General features: G+C 33.4%; 2 protein-coding genes and 1 long non-coding RNA gene across 6 annotated transcripts; 1 reads left to right on the forward strand and 2 right to left on the reverse strand.

Moving 5' to 3' along the window:
- The first annotated feature begins 670 nt into the window (after positions 1-670).
- On the forward strand, positions 671-4,014 carry LOC104793847 (mediator of RNA polymerase II transcription subunit 8). Of its 4 annotated transcripts, none has more exons than XM_087455699.1 (13): positions 671-846; positions 942-1,168; positions 1,256-1,380; positions 1,476-1,600; positions 1,695-1,878; positions 2,000-2,083; positions 2,202-2,257; positions 2,345-2,605; positions 2,693-2,749; positions 3,050-3,256; positions 3,384-3,434; positions 3,531-3,594; positions 3,674-4,014. In XM_087455699.1, the coding sequence occupies exons 2-13, from the start codon at positions 969-971 to the stop codon at positions 3,850-3,852; spliced, it is 1,593 nt and encodes a 530-aa protein (XP_087311825.1). In that variant the 5' UTR covers positions 671-846; positions 942-968; the 3' UTR covers positions 3,853-4,014. The 4 variants fall into 4 exon arrangements, with proteins under 4 accessions (XP_087311825.1, XP_087311827.1, XP_087311824.1 ...); XM_087455701.1 differs by having other exon boundaries at positions 2,699-2,749; XM_087455698.1 differs by having other exon boundaries at positions 671-842.
- A 4,041-nt stretch (positions 4,015-8,055) lies between these two features.
- LOC104790073 (expansin-A15) lies at positions 8,056-9,728 on the reverse strand. Its single transcript, XM_010515772.2, has 4 exons — positions 9,676-9,728; positions 9,446-9,579; positions 9,037-9,349; positions 8,056-8,842 (listed from the first exon to the last, which is right to left on the reverse strand). Exons 1-4 carry the CDS (start codon positions 9,681-9,683, stop codon positions 8,536-8,538), a joined length of 762 nt encoding a protein of 253 aa, XP_010514074.2. The 5' UTR covers positions 9,684-9,728; the 3' UTR covers positions 8,056-8,535.
- A 4,542-nt stretch (positions 9,729-14,270) lies between these two features.
- LOC109133403 (uncharacterized) lies at positions 14,271-15,332 on the reverse strand. The gene is made up of 2 exons (XR_002038509.2): positions 14,957-15,332; positions 14,271-14,863 (listed from the first exon to the last, which is right to left on the reverse strand). It is a non-coding gene; the product is annotated as an uncharacterized LOC109133403 (long non-coding RNA).
- Positions 15,333-21,318: the final 5,986 nt, after the last annotated feature.

Consider the following 21,318-nt stretch of genomic DNA (forward strand, 5'->3'; position numbering starts at 1 on the left):
AACACAGTCAGTATCTTGTAGACTTTCACATTAGCTAATAGCTTCTGATAAGGAGCGAGATACATTTCTTTCTTCTTATCCTCTGGTATCCTCTTTAACAGAGCAACGCAGGCTCTAATCTTCCAATCATGCAGGATGATCTCACAATGATCCTCAAACTTCTATTTATAAAAACGATCATAGCTTTCTTCTTAACTTCTTCATGTACAAGCTCAGCAACATCCAATTATTCTTCTCTTCTATTATCAACTTCTCATCTATTGCAGTCTTCTCTTCTACGCACGTATCAGCTTCTCGAAAAGTTTTAGGGAGTTTGAGAAGTAATGGTGTATCATATCATTATTGGGTTGAGATTCCCATTTCTCAACCATCTTTATTGCGTCCAACCATGCATATTAGAGTCCAGCATTGGTATGGTACCACCCAATAAAAGGAAGGAGATTCAAGGCAGTTTTGTCCTTACCACTTGTAAAGACCTTTGTGAGAATATGATCTATTTGCAAATTTTGAAAATGTACCAAAACCCCAATTCTTTTCAAAATTCTAGTGCTTCAGATGTAGTAGAAGATTGTGTGTATTCAAACGCAATACCTAAACCAAACCAGATAGTTAAAATAATCTTAACCAAAATCGGATGCCCATACCAATCAAACCATGTAACCCAATATTCAAAGAGAAAACATATAAATTTATTTATGGATTGGTATGTTATTGTTTCTCTCTCTCTCTCTCTCTCTCTCTCTCTCTCTCGTCTTCTCCAAAATCGAAGCCTTCTTCAATCTTTGCGCTTAGACCACCAGTCTTTGCTTTCGCAAATCTTGTTTTGGTTTCGTTTTCTAATCGTAAGTATGTGTTTGTGTTTTTTTTTCTAATCGTAACCTAGTTAATAGTTCAATCGCTGTGATGATAGAAACCCTAAATTTCGTCAAATTTGGGATTAGGGATTTGTTTAGTACCTCTGTGTATCAATGGAGGGTGGAGTTGGGTTAGCGACGACGACGCAGCCGCAGCAACCACCACCACCGGTGGTTGAAAAGCTGAATCCGAAATTGGAGAAGGAACTAAATCTGGAGTCATTGAAGACACGAGCCCTTAGTTTATTCAAAGCCATTTCTCGGATCCTTGAAGATTTCGACGCTTATGGTCGAACCAACACTACTCCTAAATGGTTCTTCTTTCAATTCCAGATTTTGATTCTCTTTGGGTCTATTGAGTTTTTGTAACAGAGATTGATGATTTTTTTTTCTTTTTACAGGCAGGATATATTGGGGCAGTATTCGATGGTAAATCTCGAGCTTTTTAACATTGTGGAAGAGGTGAAGAAAGTTTCCAATGCGTTTGTTGTTCTTCCTAAGAACGTTAATGCCGTTAATGCTGGAAGTATGTTCTTTTTGTTTATGTTTTTGGTCGATGAGTTACTGAATTGGGAGTGCGATGGAACTGGTTTAGCTTAGCTTCTATTAGTGAATCTGCAGTTTTGCCCGTTATGTTGTCTTCCAAATTACTCCCGGAGATGGAAACTGATGACAATGCCAAGAGTGAGCAGTTGCTTCAGGGCGTTCAGATTTTGCCTATACCAATGCAGATTGAAAGGCTAAAGGTGAGTTGAATGAATTTTTGTTGTGATTTCTCTCTATGTTTTTAGGCTTTGGCTGGTTTTGAGAGAGCACTTTGTTTTGGAATTTTGTTTACAGGCGAGGATGGATATGATTGCAGCAGCTTGTGAAAATGCAGAGAAAGTATTAGCTGATACTCGTAAAGCTTACGGATTTGGCGCTCGTCAAGGCCCATCTGTGCTTCCAACCATGGATAAAGGTCAAGCTGCAAAGATTCAAGAGCAAGAGAACATGCTACGAGCAGCTGTGAACGACGGCGCAGGTAAGAAGAGCCTTCAAATTCCTTTTTAACTTATATCAAAACATTTGATTTGGTGAGAAGCTGCATTTTTTGGTTCTGTTGAGTTCTTTCTCATATTTTTTTTCACAATTATTGTTTCAAGGAACAAGACTGCCTCCAGACCAGAGACAGATAACCACTGCACTTCCACCACATCTTGCAGATGTGCTAATTATCAACGATGCAGGTAACAGTTTCATTGATCTGTCCCGGTAGAAGTAAACCCAATGCGTGAATCTTTTTCTTATACTATTACCAATGGCATTCTTACGATATTAATGGGTCCAAAATTTCTCTTTCATTAGGTAAGATTGCATTACCTGGGCAGTCAAACAACATCAACAATCAAGGAATGATGCAGGTTAAGTTATATTCTCTCCAGATGTGATGATTATTGTTTCTGTTAGTATCATTGTCTTTGGAGGCTTATGTATTTGAGTGTTTTTAGGTTTCTGGAACACAATTCATGGGAAGATCAGCTGCATCACCATCTGGTCCTAACTTTGATAACACAACATCTCCATTACCATATTCCAACTCTCCTCGCGCTACGGGTATGGTTAATGCACCTTCGCCTCAGCAACAAATCCTGCACCAACAGCTTCAGCAGCAGCAAAGGGCAAAATTAATGCAGATGCCTCAACATCAGCAGCAACTACTTGCACAACAACAACAGCTCAGACAAAGTTCTATGCAGGGATTGGGTCAGGTAGGCTTGAACATTTTCTTACGTAGCAGTTGACAGGGTTTTTTCTGCCATCTGCTTTTTCAGGCAACATGCTAATTCTTTGTGTAGACCCAGATACCAGCACTTCACGATTTGCATGGACAACCTCAGCAGAAGTTTCAGACGGTAAGTTCTTCTATAGATGGAACTTAAACATATTTAGGCTATGAGGTTTTGCATTCTGTAACGCGAAAAGGATCATACCCAACCTTTGTCAATTGTTTGAATCATTGTGCACATTTGTTGAGGCCATAATTGAAGAAGATAAGACGTATTTATGCAGTGAATGATACATACGCTTGAGAAATTATACTAGATCTTGGCAGAAGCTTTTTTTTATAAAGTGGTTCTGAGAGTTTATAGTTTCAAACAGTAGAGCTTTTGTCTTGTTAAGTTTATTAAGTTGAATTCTCTCTTACTTTTCAGTTACATGGGCAACATCAAATGTCATATTCCCAGCCAATGGCTGGGCACCAACAACTCCAAGCTAGACAGCTCTCAGGTGGACATATTCAGCATAGCATGTCTCAAGGACAGCTGAATCCAGCGATGAACCGTCACTTAAACCAGTTTTCAAGTGGCGCCAATAGTGCATTGTTTACTTCTGCACAAGGCTCCCCAAGTAGCCAAATGGTCAGTCACCTCTCTTTAAACCTCTTGAATTACTGAATTGCTGAACTCGAAACTAAATACTTTATTTGGTTTAGAACTTATGTTGTGATTACTTGATTTGGTTTTGACTTTTTTCCTTTAATTCCAGATACCAAACATGTCATCTATGCAATCTCAGACACTGGTTCCTAGGATGCAGGTTAGCTCATAAACTTCTCTACGTCACTATGTTACCCAAATCAAAACGATGAACGTTGTCCTAATCTGATTTCTCTTGGACTTTTTTTGTTCTTAGCAATTTGGAGTTTCGGGTACAAATCCTCAAAGAAGCCATTCTTCTCAAATGTTGGGTGACCAGAGTAAGTAAACAAGTCTTGTAAAACATTCTTTTCTTAGTAAACCGATTCACCCAGTACTTAATTTATCCTGTCTTTGCAGTGTTTAACAGCAGCGGAATGATGCAAACGCAGCAATCGCAACCTCAGCAACCGCAACAACAGCAGCAGCAACAACAACAAGGAGGAGGCTATGGAAATATGCAGACAAATCAGCAGCTACAGTCTAATAATAACATGATGCAGCAGAACGCGCAGCAAAGGCACCAACAGAATCCTTAATAATCCTTTTTTTCTTATGATTTGGGCTTGTTGTAATCAGCATAGGCCTATACGTTTGTAGTACTCTAAAATGGGCCTGGCTCATTCTAAACCTCAAAAGAAAGAACATTGATACCCCCCGCCAAACTTTTCTTAAGTTTTTGTACTTTACTTCACAGTTCACACACTGCTTTGTTACTTACTGTGCGGTCTAACAAACGTGAAGCAGAGAGACATCGGACGGTGAAGGATTAATATGGTTCTGACAAGTTTGTAGAGGATTCGACACGTATCAAAGACATGGACATGTCGACGCCGTTGATGGGTACAAGACAAAACGTAGACGCGCTTCTGTTGTACACGGGACTCGAGACAGCGACGTGTCTATGAGAATCCCTTTACCTGTTTTCTGAGAGCTCCAAAACTGCGACTCGATAGCTATTTAATTTTTTTTCTGACAATTTTTCTTTTGTTTTCTTGTCAACCAAATTTTGTATACAACTAGCATTATCATTTTTTATGTACTTATATTTAGGTTTGTCTTCTTTCCTTAACTGATTTAAATCTTATATACGTAGGTGTAATATAAAGCATAATTTCTATAAAAATAAATCCAAAAAAATCTTATAAAAATCTTCATCCAATTTTATAATCAAACTGAACCGATATAAACTGAATTTTAACCCCTCACAAGAAAGTACAAGTTAGGAATGATAATATAATGATAGCCAATTTAGCCAATGCTGATTACTTTAACCACTTTAAGTACAAAACTAGAGTTAATACAGTAAAACCTCTATAAATTAATAATGTTGGGACTACAGAAATTTATTAATTTATAAAGGTTTTATTTTATTAATAAATTAATAATTTATAGAGATATTGTCTATATTTGGTAATTTTTTTTTAAAAAAAAATTAATAACTAAGATTTAATTGTTATAAATAATATTTTTATATAATCATTTACAAGGAAAATAACAATTCTCATGTTTTGAGGAGAAAACTAAAAGTTTTTGATATAGTAAAAATATTAGAAATGAGGTCTAACAAAAATTAATGTTTATATATAAATATATTTTGATAATTTTATATAATTATTAATTTATATTATTGTTTGGACCATATATTTACAAAAAAATTTCAAAAAATATATTATTTTATTATATTATCGAATTATGTTCAAAATTACACTAATTCTAACTTGGGATCCGAAAAATTTATTAATTTATAAAGAGTATTAGTTTACTAAATATTAATTTATAGAGGTTTGAGTGTAAATAGCTAAGAATGAGATTGGCCCAAAACTATAATAAATGCTTAACATACACAAAAGGAAGACAAAGAAAGTCTCGGGGAAGATTCTGACAAATGGCTTCAAAAACAAGAAAAGAATCTGACAAATGGGGGACGTGCAAATTCTCTTGTCTCTCTATAATACTATTGTCATGAAGTAAATGCAAACACCAAAGCCAGGCTAGCCAGCCATAGTAGCTTCGGAAATGAAACGGACAGATAGATAAAGGAGACAAAGTAGAAGTTGTGAAATGTCTCTTTAAGCTTCATATTGTTAAAAACTCGAATAATGGAATACAGCTTTGCATCTTCCTATCCTTCTCACCGTCTTTTCATCTATAACAAGACACATTTTATTAACATAGACTTCATAGTACATGATATTGTTAATAACTTTTACACGTGTTTTAGCTTTTCCATACATATTAATTCATGACTTTAGCTTCTCTTTTGTTTTGTCTTCTTATTTATCAGATTTCTATAAGACAATCTCAAATGATTTTCCCTATTTTTTCCTCTATAATAGAAGATCTTTATAATTGAAGAAGTTTTGCTCTAATAGTTTTCTCTATTTTTCCTCTAAAAAGGAATATTCTAAATAGATTCTTTTTTTTATTTTACAATTAACACCTTTTATTTATAAAAATTGCAAACTAACCTATTTTACAATAGTTTTCTCTATATTTTAGACTAAATATTTATACTTAAATTTATATTATTAGCTTTTAAAAATACTTATTTTATTAAATTTGTATTATTAGTTCTTAAAATTATTTATTTTATTTATTTGGTGATAAATAAAAGAAGTTAAAGATTAAGAGGACTACTTTGCAAATAAAATAGTTCACCTCTATCTATAGAGGAAAAAATAGAGTTTCTCTAAAAATAGGAGAAAAAATAGTAATCTCTATTATAGAGGTGAAAATAGAGATCCATTGGAGCAAAACTATTATATAATAGAGTTTAAAGGTGAAAATAGAAAACTATTGGAGATGCTCTAATATATTTTTTTGTCACCATTTATATGTTTTCATATATACACATGAATTGGTTATTAAAACAAAACACAAAATAAAATAAGAAAATAAAAACTTTAACTACAAATATCAAACGGATGATACTTTCTAATTCTTTAGGTACACTTTACGACATGTATACATAATTAGGAATAAGATACAAAATTTAATTTTAGACTCTTTAACTTATTAGTCACCAGATGAAAAAGAATTATGTACATAAAACCAACTAAATTCTAAATCAAATAAACCACAAAGGATTAGCATAAGATAATTTTTAGTTGTTTGCAAATTTAATTTACATTAGGCCTCCACAAGCCAACTACGCATAGCTAATTACACTCATGATGTTCAGTTGAAAATGGCATACTTATAGTTCATAGTTGATATCATCATTATGGCCATTTTTCGATCATAACGATTGTATAAGTTTATGTTTGGTGTAGTAACATACCATAAGAAACCATAATGTTAGGCTTTTAGCTAGTTTTGGTTATTCATAATCACTAGGATCCGCGGTACACCGCGGGACAAATTATTTATAACAAAACCATTTAACTTATAAATGGTATTTATTGGTTAAATATCTTATAATTATATAATAATTGTTAATTTTATGGTTTAAAATTTAAACCATAAAATAATTTATTTTTTACATAATATTTATTTACTCAATTTAAGTAGATATGTCTATTGTGTGATACCGATAGTGTTAACAAAATAATGAAATGATGTTTTACCCGTGTAACATCAAATTAATAATATTTTAAATTTATTTATATATCGACAAACTTGTCCCGCTGTAGAACTCAGTCCTGAGATGTTTTAACTCGCACTATATCATCTTAAGTTTTAATATTTATTTTTTGTATTATAAATATTAGCTTGAGTTGATATGTTATTTATTAAGATTGTAACTATTTACATTTTATAAGATTAGCGTTTCTTATAAAGTTTAAATATTTATAATACTTAGAATTTTTAAAACAGTTAAGTATTTCTCATATTTGAAGTTTAGTAAAAGTTTAAATATATTATTAATATTTTAAAGATCTTCTAACTTTTCTAAAAGTTGAAATATTTATAATATTTATAATATTGAAATTTTTAAAAATATTTAAAATAAAGAACCGGAATAAACCAAAGAAAAGTTTTTAAGTTTGAATGTGTGATAAATCAAATTTTTTATATTATAAATCATTTTGATCTCTTTTATAGTATGACTCTGAACCATTGTCCAACTTTTTAAGCGATGTGGGATATTATACCCGTAAATTGAGTAATATATGTCTGTTTTTAAACATTTATATTATATCATATGCAGGAAAAAATTACAATTTTTATTAACTAAATGTATTATAGAATAATTCAAGATAATTTAAATATAAATTCAAATAAAAATAAAAATGAATCATATACTTATATATGTTTGAACGAGGTAGAAAGATTTCCTTAATTATTTAAATCTTACCTATAATTAATTTTGAAATTTTTGGTAACTAATATTTAAGTCAATACATTAAATGTTAAAACTTTCCAAAACTTATTTTTGAGCAAAAAAATGCTGCAAAAATACTAGTATAGATATAGAATAGGTCACTTATTACTTACTAAGTGGGAAACTTAAAAATATGTTTTGATCCTACCTTAGAATGTTCATAATCACATGGGCATTGATTAACATATTTTTTCCTTTTGCAATGCTATTTAATGTCACCAAACATTACCCAAAAAGTTTCTAGAATCTCTAATTCAAATTATATTTATTCATTGATCCTTGCTTCAATAATATTTTGGTCCTCCCTTAGAATGTTCATACTCTCACATGGGCATTGGCTTTCTTATTATTTTTGTCTTCGAATGTTCAAAACGGTTACTGTTCTTAACTATGAAAGCAATAATAAACTTTCAAATCACACGAAACAAAATAGAATTCAAAATCACTTAACAAAAACACATTAGGTAAGTTGGATCTTAAACAACCCTTACATTACAACCTCATAACGTAAACAAAAAAAACGACCCAAGAAGAACACAAGGCGGGAGGTGAATTCGTCCTCTGCCCCTACCCACTTCTGCTTTTTAAACCACAAGACAGAAAAAGGCAAAAAAAAAAAAAAAAAAGTGATAAAACAAAAGGAACCCATTGGTGAAACATAGAGGTCCCTTTAGACAAACACCGCTCTACTACCCAATACCCACTTTACTAAAACCCTAATCCTTAAAATGACTAAAAGAGCCCTTTCAAAATAAGCTCCTCTATCCATTTTACACCCTCAAGAGTTTTTTCAAGGCTCTCCACTTAAAACCCTAAAAAGCCTTAAACCCTCTTCTCTTTCCACACCACTACACAAACCCTAAACTATATAGAGACCGGACTTAAAAAACCAATCTCAACGGAATTGACGGCCTGTGAAGGTTTGTCCGAATGACCAACTAGCTGGAGCAATGTTGTTAGAGACTACAGTTCGACCATCACTAGCAACAACCTTGAAAGACAATGCTTGACCGTTTAAGAGATTGTTGCTCTGCCAGTTCTGTCCCCAGTTTCTTGACATTTGCTGCCACCTTGTTCTTGAACCTTTAACCGCAACCGAGTGAACATCTCCAGCACCACCAACATTGGTCACCAATACAAGGTTGAAGTAAGAGTGGCCGTTGATTGTAAACCTTATCCCTCCCCTTCTCTTGCACGGAACCCTACATATCAATCAAAACAACAACCATCAGTTAAATAATAAAAACGAAACAGAGAACTAATAACAAGACTTGTGAAAATTGAATAAAGATTGAAACTTTCAAGAGTAAAGTGACTTTTTCTTTAAGAAACAGAGCAACTAGGTAACTTATGTAGAAAAGATTAAGACTTTGTGACAGTACAAGTGTATGTTTACCTTCTGTAAGAAACAGGGACAACACCAGCTTTGTAATGAGCAATGCGTTGGAAGATAGGCTGAGAGAGATCGAAATGGTGAAGCGGAGGGTTACACCAACCACCAGCGTTATTTGGAAGTGCGTTGTTGGGAGGGCAGAAATTGGTGGCTGTGACTACGATAGCACCAGGTAAACACCACGCGCCGTCGCTCTGACACTTGATCTCGAAACACGCGCCGCAGCTTAGCCCGTTGTTGAACAGAGCAGTGCTTAACGCTGCAGTGTTGGTTCCGTATCCTTGACTGTAGAGATTCCCGTACCCACAAGCTCCACCTAGAGACAACAACAACAACAACAAAATTGTAAATTTCCTAAATCTAGCTTTCATAGAAGCATTACAGAGAACATAGCCATGAACAGAGGATATACCCATTGTTCCTGAAGCATCACTTCCACCGTAGAAGGTGGCATGAGCATTGACCCATCCAGCGTCATAGCCACGAACAGAGCACACCGTTGCAGCAAAACACAACACCAAGATTCCCAAAAGACCCATCTTTCCCCTGCAATTTAACCAGATAAAGTTAGAACTCTAGACATTAACATCAAGAAAACAACGAAAAGAGAGAGTGGAGGTGAAAGAGAGAGAGATGGTTTACATGAACATTCTCTTTGAGAAAGTGCAGAGCTTTTTCTCGGAGAGTGAGAAAAATGGAATGTGAAGGAGAGAGATAGTTTTGCTTTGATGGGAGTGAAGAAGAAGGTTGATGGTTGAAGTGGTATTTATAGAATGTTTTTGACCCCCCTTCATTTACTACAGATTTAACTGTCTTCCCTAGGTTTTTTTTATTTTTTTACTTTTTATTTATGTAAACAAAACTCTGCAAACACAAAAAAAAAGGTTTTATTTAAGGTTTCAAAATGGTGAAGTTATTATTTTTTTTGCAGCAAAACATGGTTTTATAAAAGAATAAAATAGGGGGCAGAATTTTGATAGTTATTGAATGTTTAGTTAAACATTTGTTGGCTTGGTTCACCTGTTCTATACGTTTGACATTAACTTCTCACATTTATTTTTATGCTTCTTTCTATATACCCCATTTACTGTTTTTCACCAAATAGATAGGGGTCATCAACTTTGATCTTTCAACTAAATTTTTTAAATTTTCAAAATTTTGATATTCAAAAACTTTAGGGTTATTTTGATCAATGCTTAAATTTTACGAAAAGCTCGATTCTTCTTACACCCAAGCAACACATAAAAAAAAAGGTTGGATTCTTTTCTTTCGTGTGATGATTTTCTATATATGAGGTTTTTTTTTTTTTTGAAAAATAAAGTTTTTAAACCGCAAACTTTTGAAATAATCACGAGCATCCTTTGGTATAGTGTGTGTGTGAGAGAAGGAGAGAGAGAGCACATGGGAGGGTCGCAGGCGGTTTTGATGGTTTGGAACTTTGGAAGCGTGTGACTTTTCTTCTGCAACCCTTTTTCTTCCTTTAGTATCCAAATGGGTCATCTCTCTTATTCTTTTTATTTTTTTCTTCTGTTAACATCATGTATTCATTCAATATTTATAGTGGGTGAAGACGATAAGTTTATTAAGGTTCTTTATGTTAACATTAACATTTGGTCGAGAGACACTTATATTAAGGAAGAAATGTAGCATTTTCTTAAATATATATGGGATATATTATGTGGCATTTCGTAATGTGGTACATAAGATATCATATCATTGTACCAATCTAATTACAATGCATGCATTGATGAGGTGTTAGAAAAACTAGCCGTGTCAATCATATCCAACATGTGGTTTTTGCAAAAAATAATCAAAAAGATAGATAGACAACTAACTTGTTCATATCAAAGTCCTGGTTCAGGTATTTGAATCATGTTGGGATAGATCCTATCACATCTCATGAAATACTTGAACATGTATAATGGGTACACCACTTACTCTCTAACAATGTTGTGATATATAAAACAGAAAAGTAACTCAAACCATAAATAAATAAGAAATAATTATACATCATTTTCATGTATTTTTCTACTTATATTTCCAAAGTTTGTTTAGTTTTGAGACCATTGGAAGGTTCGTAAAAGACACTACACTAGAGTTTCAAATAAGATTGACCGTATTTAGGGTGTAAATGATTGCAGCGGTTGGGGTAGAAAAATCCATATACGAACTAGACCACTTTTTATTTACTATTCAGTAAATATAGTCTGCAGTGGTACGGTCCAAATAAAGCAGAGACAAGACCGCAGCGGACCAACGCGGACCAATTTTGCATACAAATAGAGTTGGTCCGCAGCAATCTGTAATCCACCTTAAAAATGAAGTGGTTCAGACCGCAAATGGATTTGGCCGCCCTAACCGTAGTTACCATTCAAAATTAATGTTTGTTTTCTTTACTTCGGAAGATGCTCCTAAGCTTGGCAAGCTTTGGAATGTAAAAGAATTCAGTTTCTGCACGAACGTGTAATCATGAATATAAGAATTTGCTTCGTACTTATTGTCGGCATATCTCGAATTGAGTTACTATTTATAAATTCAGCAGCATATATTATAGAAATTAAATGAAGATTCGAAACAACCAGTCTTTAATTTTAACCCGCAAAGGTTGGGTCTATAAAATTTTAGAATAATATTGACACCACACTGAAGCGTAAAGCATGCAACGTATTTTAAAAACACAAAATTAATCGTATCTTTTACAGTATAATGCTGCGTCACGGTTAACGATATCTTACTATGATTTGCTGTCTGGAGCCTAGTCATTAACACCGTGATTTTTGGAGAAAATCATGTTTAAATAGTAGTATTATTTTTATCACTAAGCCTAATCAGAACCAAAAGAATCACTAGTTCCAATGTGGTCAAAACAGTTTTACTACGAAAAAAGATTTTTCATCTTCTTGTCATTATAAACTTAAAATTGTAAGAATTTTTTTTTTTTTAATGGCTTCCTCAAAAGGTGTGAAAGTTCGTTTGCTCTTATTTCTTCCTTGCAGTATTTTGCAGAGTCTTCAATTCCCAAATTTGTTTTTTATTTCCTCTCATCAAAAAACAATACTCCTACTAGTTTTAAATTTAAAAAGTTACTAATATACAGCCCATCTTTTTTCTCTGACATTTATGTTTTTTTACTGTTGGTCCGACTATGCTTTGACAGTTTGACTGGTGATCCTGTAATACCACCTTTCAAAATTTGATAATTGACCTCTACATTTTTTAATTTTAATTACTTAAAGTATCTAATTACAAAAAAAGGTTTAACGACCACCAACCGTTCAACTATAATTCAAGATTTTTCCAAAGGGCAGCCTTTTTGGTATTCCTCTTCTTTTGAGGTAATTGTCTAAAACCTTTTTAAGATCTCCTCTACACCGTTCTTAATATTATATTCAACGGTTAAGATTGATCGCATGTTGCACGAGCAGGGTTGATTCGTTGTCTGCGCAGTACCATAAAACCAGATGTGTATGTGGCACATAAAGTCTGTGTAATTTGCCAAATTGCCATAGCTCTCTGAGTTCAGCCTAATTCGAGATTTAAGTTCTCTTAATAGTACTAACTACAATTAGGCGGAAAAATATAGCATGTTTCAGGTGTATAAGTTATCGACGATCATTAAATAATTTCTCACTTACGTACATTTTAAGTTATACCACTGGACTGGCCACTTAGCTATAACAAATGTGATGATGGGTTAAATTAATAACAATATAAATTTGGTAGCTGATTATTAATTTTAGGATAACTTCAAGCTACCGACAGTTACGTATAGACTATAGTTAGCAAACTATGTCATACTAACCTCGAGTGTTTTAAGCCTAAAATCATGTTCAATAATTGGAGAAAAAGTAATCTGTTAATCATGATTAAGAACATGACTATATCACTTTTGTTTCACTCCTCGTGGAAACTGGAGTGGTCAAATTATAAGAACATTCATTAAGAAACAAAATATATGATAATCAATGCATGCCATTAACATAATACACGTTATTTTTCCTTCATTCCTTGTGACCTACATCATCATGTAATTGTATTTTAAACTTAATTGTTACTAGCATATACAGTATAATTTTTTAACTGATCATGGTAATAGCGTTTCAAGTTGAGTTTATATAATTTTTGAACTGATCATTGTTACTAGCATATATCTTTTCGTTAACATATTTATATTATTTTTGTTCATTATAATAATTTCAAAATTACCTTCCTAATCCATCCACTAAGATATGAAATCTTGCTCTAGCTAGTTTTTGTTGTTGTTGTTGTTGTGCCTCACGTCAAAATAGTTTGAAGATTTCAGTAATTTTTTTTTATAAAGATTTAAGTATTTTGATGAACCTCGATAATTTTCGTTTGTGTAGTTTGTTTTCATGGCATCATGTGCAATTGTTTTTGCCTTCTTGCAATCATGATATATTGTATGACATGCATATATGTATGTTGGTCACCGAAAAAAGATAAGGGACAAGGTAGGTGTCACGAGAGATACGACGAGACTCTAAGGTCGTCTTAAGATATGATTAATCTTAAAATTAAACCCAACATTTGATTTATCTTTTTGTATTAGGCTTTACCATTTTATCTTGGATTCTTTGATAGGATGCATATCTTCCCCGTTCATTATATTATAGGGCTATTGTCAATTACAGGTTTTAATTTACTCGTTTAATGATTCTAACATTCAAATCATATTCCACTAAACCCGAAAATGACGTGTTAACCAACAAATCTAATGAAAATCCAATTATTTTTTTTGTGTGTACCATAGCCCTACTACATTTTTATTTAGTTGAGTTGGCAACTCAACGTTAGGAAAAAAATATGACTACGAATTACTTACTGAATGTCATCATATGTTATTGATCTTGTTCTAACTCTGAAAAAAAAAAAAAAAAAAAAGAAGAAGAATGATCCTATCAAATTCTTTGCAAAAACCTAAGAAACATTACTTTAAGTGAAACAGAAAAAGTATTGTTTACGACTCACAAATGATAAAAAAGGTTGGCCAAAACATGCATTTTAATAATTTGTGATTATATTGTCACTATGGTATAAATAACATGTAGATTTAAACACAAACAAAATGCATATATACGCTATAACAAAAAAAAAATAAAAAATTAGGCGACACCTATTCCTAATAGATGCCTACTATAACATGGGTAAATCGAGAAGTACTGTATGTCGTGTAAAAGCTTGAACTTGTAAATGTATCATCTCTCAAGTCTTCAAAATTTTATATTATTTATGTTTTGTGCTTCAAGAAAACGTAATTCTAGACTTCTAGTTATCCCTTCAGAGCTATAATCTTCAGACTTATCCCTAATATATATATATATATATATATATATATATTCAAATATTCAAAATATTCAGGTATTGTCTTATTATTTTAAATATTTAAATATTTTGTTCGTCGTTCCGTGATCAAAGATATAGCTATAGTATAGAATGGTATAAAGAAGCCCTGATTAAATGTATAAAGATTTAATCAGGAGTGGTTAGAACTTTTCCCCCAGGGTCAATCAACGTATCTGGAGAAAGTAAGCTCTCATCATAGTCCCCTTATGAACTCTCTGTTAGGAGAAAAGTAGAGGAATTGGGCTGGTTTTAAGTATGATCGAAGATGGGTCCAGAGAGAAGGCTTCGTTGAACATGTCAAAAAGGTGTGGACCACGGGAGAAATAAAACAATCCTCACGGATGGTTGATAAGATCAGAGGATGTAGAAAAGAGATCTCCAAATGGAAGAGACAATCGAAACCAAACTCTGCTCTTAGAATAAAAGACCTTCATCATCGGATTGATCTGGCAACTCAGCAAAGGTTCTACAATGCAGAGGAGATGAGGCGTCTCAAGAGAGAGCTTAATGCTGAGTACAAACAAGAAGAAGTATTCTGGCAACAAAAGATTCGAAGTACCTGGTTGAATAATGGTGATAGAAACACCAAATTTTTTCATGCAGCGACCAAAGGCAGGAAAGCACAGAAAAGAATTCAGTTCTTGGAGGATGATGAAGGTAAACAATGGTCAGCGGATAAGGAACTGGGGAGAATAGCCGAACAATATTTCCAGAAGTTATTCACTTCTGAAGATGTGGGCTATTGTTGGTAATTTAAGTGTATCAACGGTTATATTAATAAACTATTGTGACTTTTGGTTTGTGGTTATTAAACGAATGGTTGCAAACATTCGTAAACAACCGTCGGACATATATATAAATACACTCTGTTTTGTTGCATAAAAACAGAGGAGAGATCACGAGAAGAGAGAGAGGTCGAGTGAATCTCTTGTGATAACACAAAACAAACACAAGAAAAATTTTATTTGTTTCTCTTGTATCTTAGCCTAGAACAAGAGAGAAACTTTGATTGTCGTATCCTGCGAGAGATTTTGTGTAACCCAAGGCTTTTGATAAGGGTCAAAATACTCTTTAAGGAAAGTGCTCTTGTGCGCGATTCAGTCATTATCCAAATTTACCGTCCGTTATGATCGAGAGTTACACCGCTTATACTACATTCTTAAAGAGTATTTTCTGGTGAACATGACGAGTGCATCGGTAACAATAGAGGAAGTGAAAAGGGCTGTGTTGACATCAACCCAAGTAAGTGCCCAGGTCCTGATGGTATGATAGGCTTCTTCTTTCAACAGTTTTGGGATGTTCTGGCTGAGGACATAACTAATATGGTCAAAGAATTATTCATAACCGGGAAGCTAGAGGCAAACATCAACAAAACCAATATCTGTCTGATTCCAAAAAAACTGAAATCATCGAAGTTGACAGAATTTAGACCAATCAGCCTGTGCAATGTTCTGTACAAGATAGTCAGCAAAGTATTGGCAAGGAGATTGAAGAAAATCTTACCTGACATCATTTCGGAAACCCAGGCTGCTTTTATCAAGGGACGGCTGATCACTGATAATATACTAATAGCCCATGAGCTCCTTCATGCACTTAATTCAAGTAATAAGTGTGCGGAGGAATTCATAGCCATCAAAATCGATATCTCCAAAGCGTACGACAGGGTGGAATGGATCTTTTTGGAGAGAGCTATGAGGGCCCTGGGGTTCTCTAATCAGTGGATAAGCTTGATTATGGAGTGCGTGAGTAGTGTGCAGTATCAAGTGCTCATCAATGGATCTCCCTTTGGAGATATTAAGCCAACAAGAGGTTTGAGGCAAGGGGATCCCCTATCCCCTTATCTCTTTGTCATTTGCACTAAAATAATGGTTAAGATGTTCCAACATGCTCAAAAGGATGGCAAGATCACTGGTCTTCAGGTTGCACGAGGGGCTCCCCTCCATCTCTCACCTGCTGTTTGCTGACGACAATATGTTTTACTGCAAGAATACAGAGGATGAGCTTGATCAGGTGGTGTCCATTATAGAAGAGTATAGTCTTGCTTCAGGGCAGCGGGTTAACTACCAAAAATCCAATGTTTATTTTGGAAAACTCATTCCTCTGGAACAGCGCGAAATTATCAAACAAAATCTTGAAATTGATCAGGAAGGAGGAGAAGGTATTTATCTGGGATTACATGAATCATTCAAAGGATCCAAAGTGAATTCGTTGAGCTATCTCCAAGATAGAATGAGTCAGAAAGTGAATGGTTGGCAGTCTAAGTTCTTGTCTCTGGGTGGCAAAGAAGTCCTCTTCAAGGCAGTAGCTATGGCATTGCCCACTCACACAATGTCATGCTTCAAACTCCCTGTCTCAGTCTGTCAACAGCTGGTATCGGTGATGTCAGACTTTTGGTGGAGAAACAAACAAGAATCTAGAGGAATGCATTGGAGTTCTTGGGAGTCCATCAGTAAACCGAAGGCGGAAGGAGGCCTGGGATTTAGAGACATAGAAGCATTTAATTTGGCACTGCTGGGAAAGCAGTTATGGCGGATGGTCACGAAAAAAGACTCTCTACTAGCCAGAGTTTATAAGAGTAGATACTTCTGATTCTCAGATCCGTTAAATGCTCCATTAGGCTCCAGACCTTCATACGTTTGGCGTAGTATCCATGCGGCTCAAGAGCTAATCAAACAGGGAGCAAGGGGAGTCATAGGGGATGGGGAGAGTGTGAATCCCTGGCAGCACCCATGGCTCGGATCTAAACCGGCTAGGAGAGTCGACATATTGAAATCTCTTCCGCCTCAGATTCAGAGAATAACATCCTCAGTTAAGTCAGTGAAAGACCTGATCATTTCAAACGGTAGAGAGTGGAACGGGGTTTTATTAGATGCTCTGTTTGTGGATGAGGATAAGAGAGCAATCAAAAAGATTCGACCAGGGGGACCAAGGACTAAGGATGTCTATACTTGGGATTACTCAAGATCTGGCCATTACAGCGTGAAGTCTGGATACTGGGTTGCCACCAAGGTATTGGATAAGAGGAATCATGCTCAGATGGTGGATCAACTTAGCCTAGACCCATTGTATAAACAGTTATGGACACTCGATGCTCCACCAAAGATTCATCACTTCTTATGGAAATGTGTGAGCAATAATATTTCGGTTGCTGGGAATCTTTTCTATCGGCATATCTCTAGAGAAGCAAGATGTATTCGATGTCCCAGTACAACTGAATCAGTTAACCATATGCTGTTTATGTGTGCTTTCTCAAGATTGGTGTGGGCCATTTCTCCTATTCCTGCTCCGCCTGAGGGTGACTGGTCTGAATCCGTGTATGCCAATTTGTTTTCGGTTTTCAACTTTCATAAGGAGCACATTCATCGTGATAAATCACCTTCCCTTGCCTTATGGATCCTATGGAAATTGTGGAAGAATAGGAATGATATTGTTTTGAAAGGAAGGGAGAACGAGCCAAGCATGCTATTGGAATTGGCTCACGAGAATGAGGAGGAATGGCAACAGAGGGTTAATGAGAGGGGCCCGAAAGTCTCTAATCCACCTGCTCCAGTTTCAAGACGGAGATGGACTAAGCCACCACATAGTTGGATAAAATGCAATACGGATGCATCCTGGCCTAGGGATGGAATTAATTGTGGTATAGGTTGGATTCTCAGAGACGATCGTGGAGGCACTTTATGGCTGGGAGCGAGAGCGGTCACTAAAACGGGCTCTGTGCTTCAAGCGGAAGCCGAAGCACTCAGATGGACGGTGGAGAATGCTTTGGGATTACAATATCCTAGGGTCGTCTTTGAGTCTGACTCCCAAGAACTTGTTGCTCTGTTGAATGGTGAGGAAGTTAGGCCTTCAGTTGACCCAGTTATACAAGATATCAAGCAACTTCTTCCCGGCTTCGACATGAGTAGGATTGTGTTCACTAGACGTGAAGGTAATGGTACAGCTGATAAGATAGCTTAGGAATCTCTTTCTTTCCCGAATGATGATCTTAAGTTGTATGCTATTGTGTCTAGTTGGTTATATTCCATTGTGTATGAAAATTCGGTTTAATTATTGGTGAATGAACGAATTGTTGTTGAGCCAAAAAAAAATAAAAAATAAATGTATGAAGATTTTAGACACACTTTCCATCTAATATATCCGAAATCCTTAAGTAAAATAAAATGTTACTTTTATAAAAAAAGTACAATAAATTATTACGAAAAAGAAAAGAAAAAAGAAAACAATTAATTTGGAAACAAATAAAAATTCTGCAATATGGGTCCGCGGCCGCGAGTAGCCCACTGCCGACAGTAAATTTAGCAGGCTTCACTATACATATTTTATCAAATTGATTATCTTATCTCAAGAAAATAAAATTCAACAAGAATAAAAAGTAGCAACTGAACTGTGCTATCGATCGTGAATAGTAATGACTAGCTGAATTAATTTATTGTATGCCTAACTTTTATATTTATACATTCGAATTTCTTTTGTTCAACGCCTAACTATATATAGTAAAAGAATTAACTGATTTATTTGTGAAGGATAAATATCTTTTTTCAGTACTCTAAGGTGGAAAAAAACAAGTATACACACATTTAAATAACGTGTTAAGACTTATGAGTAAACTTGCAAAATTTTAATTATATTAGTACAAAAATGTCGTTTGAGAGGAGGCTCGGCCCAATAACTAACTGGACTGAATTGGCTCCGAAATGATTAGTTTAGAGGAGGTATTGGTTTAGGATTTAGAAAGAATTTTTAATGACTTTAAAAGTTAGATAAAATATGTTGTTATTCAATCAAGATTTTTAAAAACTCTTTAAAAATTTGGTGTTATTGGTTGTGGATTTGTAAAAAGTAATCTAAAATCTTGATAAATCTAGTGTTATTGGATTAAGAGTTTTATAAAGTCATTAAAAGTTTTATGTTATTCAAGTAAAACAAAAGAATCTTGGATTGTTAATGAATTCAAGTTTTATGTTATTGGTTTAGGATTTTATATCATTTTCTTCATAACAAAAGTCACGAAAACTCTTTCATCAAATAGAAAGATTTTACAAGATTAGAAAAAACAAATCATCAAGATTTTAAAAAACTTCCTAAACAATCTCTTAGAATCCTTCATTTTTAACTTTCAATTTTCTATGATTCTAACAATTAGCAAGAACATAAAATCATTAAAATTCTTTCTAAATCCTAAACCAATACCTCTAAGTTCTTAATTATAAATTATAAATTACTTTCCCCCTTTATAATTTTTAAAACTTTGTAATAAAATGCAATGCCATGTTATGAATTTGGTATTTGGATATGTTGATCCCAATTTGAAATCATTTATATGTTGGATACATAAAATATCATTTTAGTGTACGACTAACTTGGATACATAAATTCTGTTGATGATAAGAAATCAATTATTTGTTTGGTTTTTTTGCATCAAAGACTCTTCTGTTTATATTTTGTATTTAGAAAATAATTGAGAAACTAATTATGTTCATTGTTAATAAACAATGACATCCTTCTCAATTATTTGTTTGGTTGTTTGTTTTCCATCAAAGACTCTTCTGTTTATATTTAGACGATAATTGAGAAAACTAATTATGTTCATTGTTTATTATTTTTATTCCTTTTTAGCATTTATATGGGGATTGTAATTTCATTTCATTTCTTGAGTTTTTTTATAACCATTCATTATTAATTCAATTGATACACCCTAATAAAAACAACCAGAAACTAAATGTGACATCCTTCTCCATATATAATCTCCTCATAACTACATTTGATATCCAAAATTATAATATAAGCATAGTGCCACCCGTTAATTTGGAATCTAAGCTAGCAAAATCTCCATCACCTGTTATAAGAAGGGTGTAGCAATGTAGCTTGTATAAAACAGACATAATGAAACTATTTTTTATTTTAGTAATTTTCTTAAGATGCATTTGTTTATAAAAAGAGAATATTGTTTACAAGTTTTTTTTTCTTTTCGAAACACCTTTATAAATTTGAATTTCTCTCTCAAAAATATGATTTTTTTTATTAAAATGTTTGGTATCCCAAAAATTGATCACTTAATTGAAATATAAACTCTTGAACAAAAATTTGAAGTGTGAAATATGTGGTATGGTTAAACTAAAACCTATTTATAATATTTGGATAATATGTGTTCTCAAAATCCCAATATATATTGGTACTCCATCAAGTCGAGTATAACTGATGAAAATAATCAAATTTAATATTAAAAAACACAATGACATGTGGTGCACAAATTTAGATATTAATAGAAATATAGCAATGTAATAATTTAATCTACATGAAATCAGAATAGTGTATGTGAAACCGAAACATTTGATCTTTATTATATAAATATTTAAATTAAAAGATATTTTTAAAATCAATCTGGAAATGATAAAGGTCAATCAATTTTCAAAAATACCCTTTTTTTATGTCACTTTTTAGAAATACTCTTTGATGGTGTCCATTTTCAAAAATACACATTTTTAATATATAAAATGACAAAATTATAAACCCTAAAACCCAAGTATTAAACCCTACTCCTTAAAAACTATATCCTAAATGTAAAATGGGAAACCAAATCTAAAAAAACAAATTCTAAACATTAATTTAACATAGGGTAATTGTGTAAAAAAACAAAAATAAAAATATTAAAAAAATAGACATTTTTGAAAAAGGATATGCCAAAAAGGACATTTCTAACAAATTCTTTTGATATATTTTGTATCACTTAGTTTAGAAAATTAGAAAAACACTATATGTTCAAATAATTTATAAAACTACATATAGCTTATACATGAAACATTATTTTAGTGTAGTGGTAAATTTGGATTAGTCTAAAAAAGCTTTCGCTCAACTAGAATTGATTGATAAAATTTTTATTTTTTATATTTTATTGATATTGAATAGTTATCTGTGTTTATA

Source organism: Camelina sativa, chromosome 6 (genome assembly GCF_030686135.1).
Source record: "Camelina sativa cultivar CO46 ecotype springtype chromosome 6, ASM3068613v1".
Lineage (NCBI taxonomy): Eukaryota > Viridiplantae > Streptophyta > Magnoliopsida > Brassicales > Brassicaceae > Camelina > Camelina sativa.

What these genes read in the sequence shown, in the direction of transcription:
- LOC104790073 (XM_010515772.2), bottom strand. An exon ending in TGATGCTTCAGGAACAATGG is followed by an intron (nt 9,350 to 9,445) that starts GTATATCCTCTG and finishes TGTTGTCTCTAG; the next exon opens with GTGGAGCTTGTGGGTACGGG. An exon ending in GTCCCTGTTTCTTACAGAAG is followed by an intron (nt 8,843 to 9,036) that starts GTAAACATACAC and finishes ATTGATATGTAG; the next exon opens with GGTTCCGTGCAAGAGAAGGG.
- LOC104793847 (XM_087455699.1), top strand. Translation starts at nt 969, where the DNA reads ATGGAGGGTGGAGTTGGGTTAGCGACGACGACGCAGCCGCAGCAACCA. An exon ending in CACTGGTTCCTAGGATGCAG is followed by an intron (nt 3,435 to 3,530) that starts GTTAGCTCATAA and finishes TTTTGTTCTTAG; the next exon opens with CAATTTGGAGTTTCGGGTAC. An exon ending in TCAAATGTTGGGTGACCAGA is followed by an intron (nt 3,595 to 3,673) that starts GTAAGTAAACAA and finishes CTGTCTTTGCAG; the next exon opens with TGTTTAACAGCAGCGGAATG.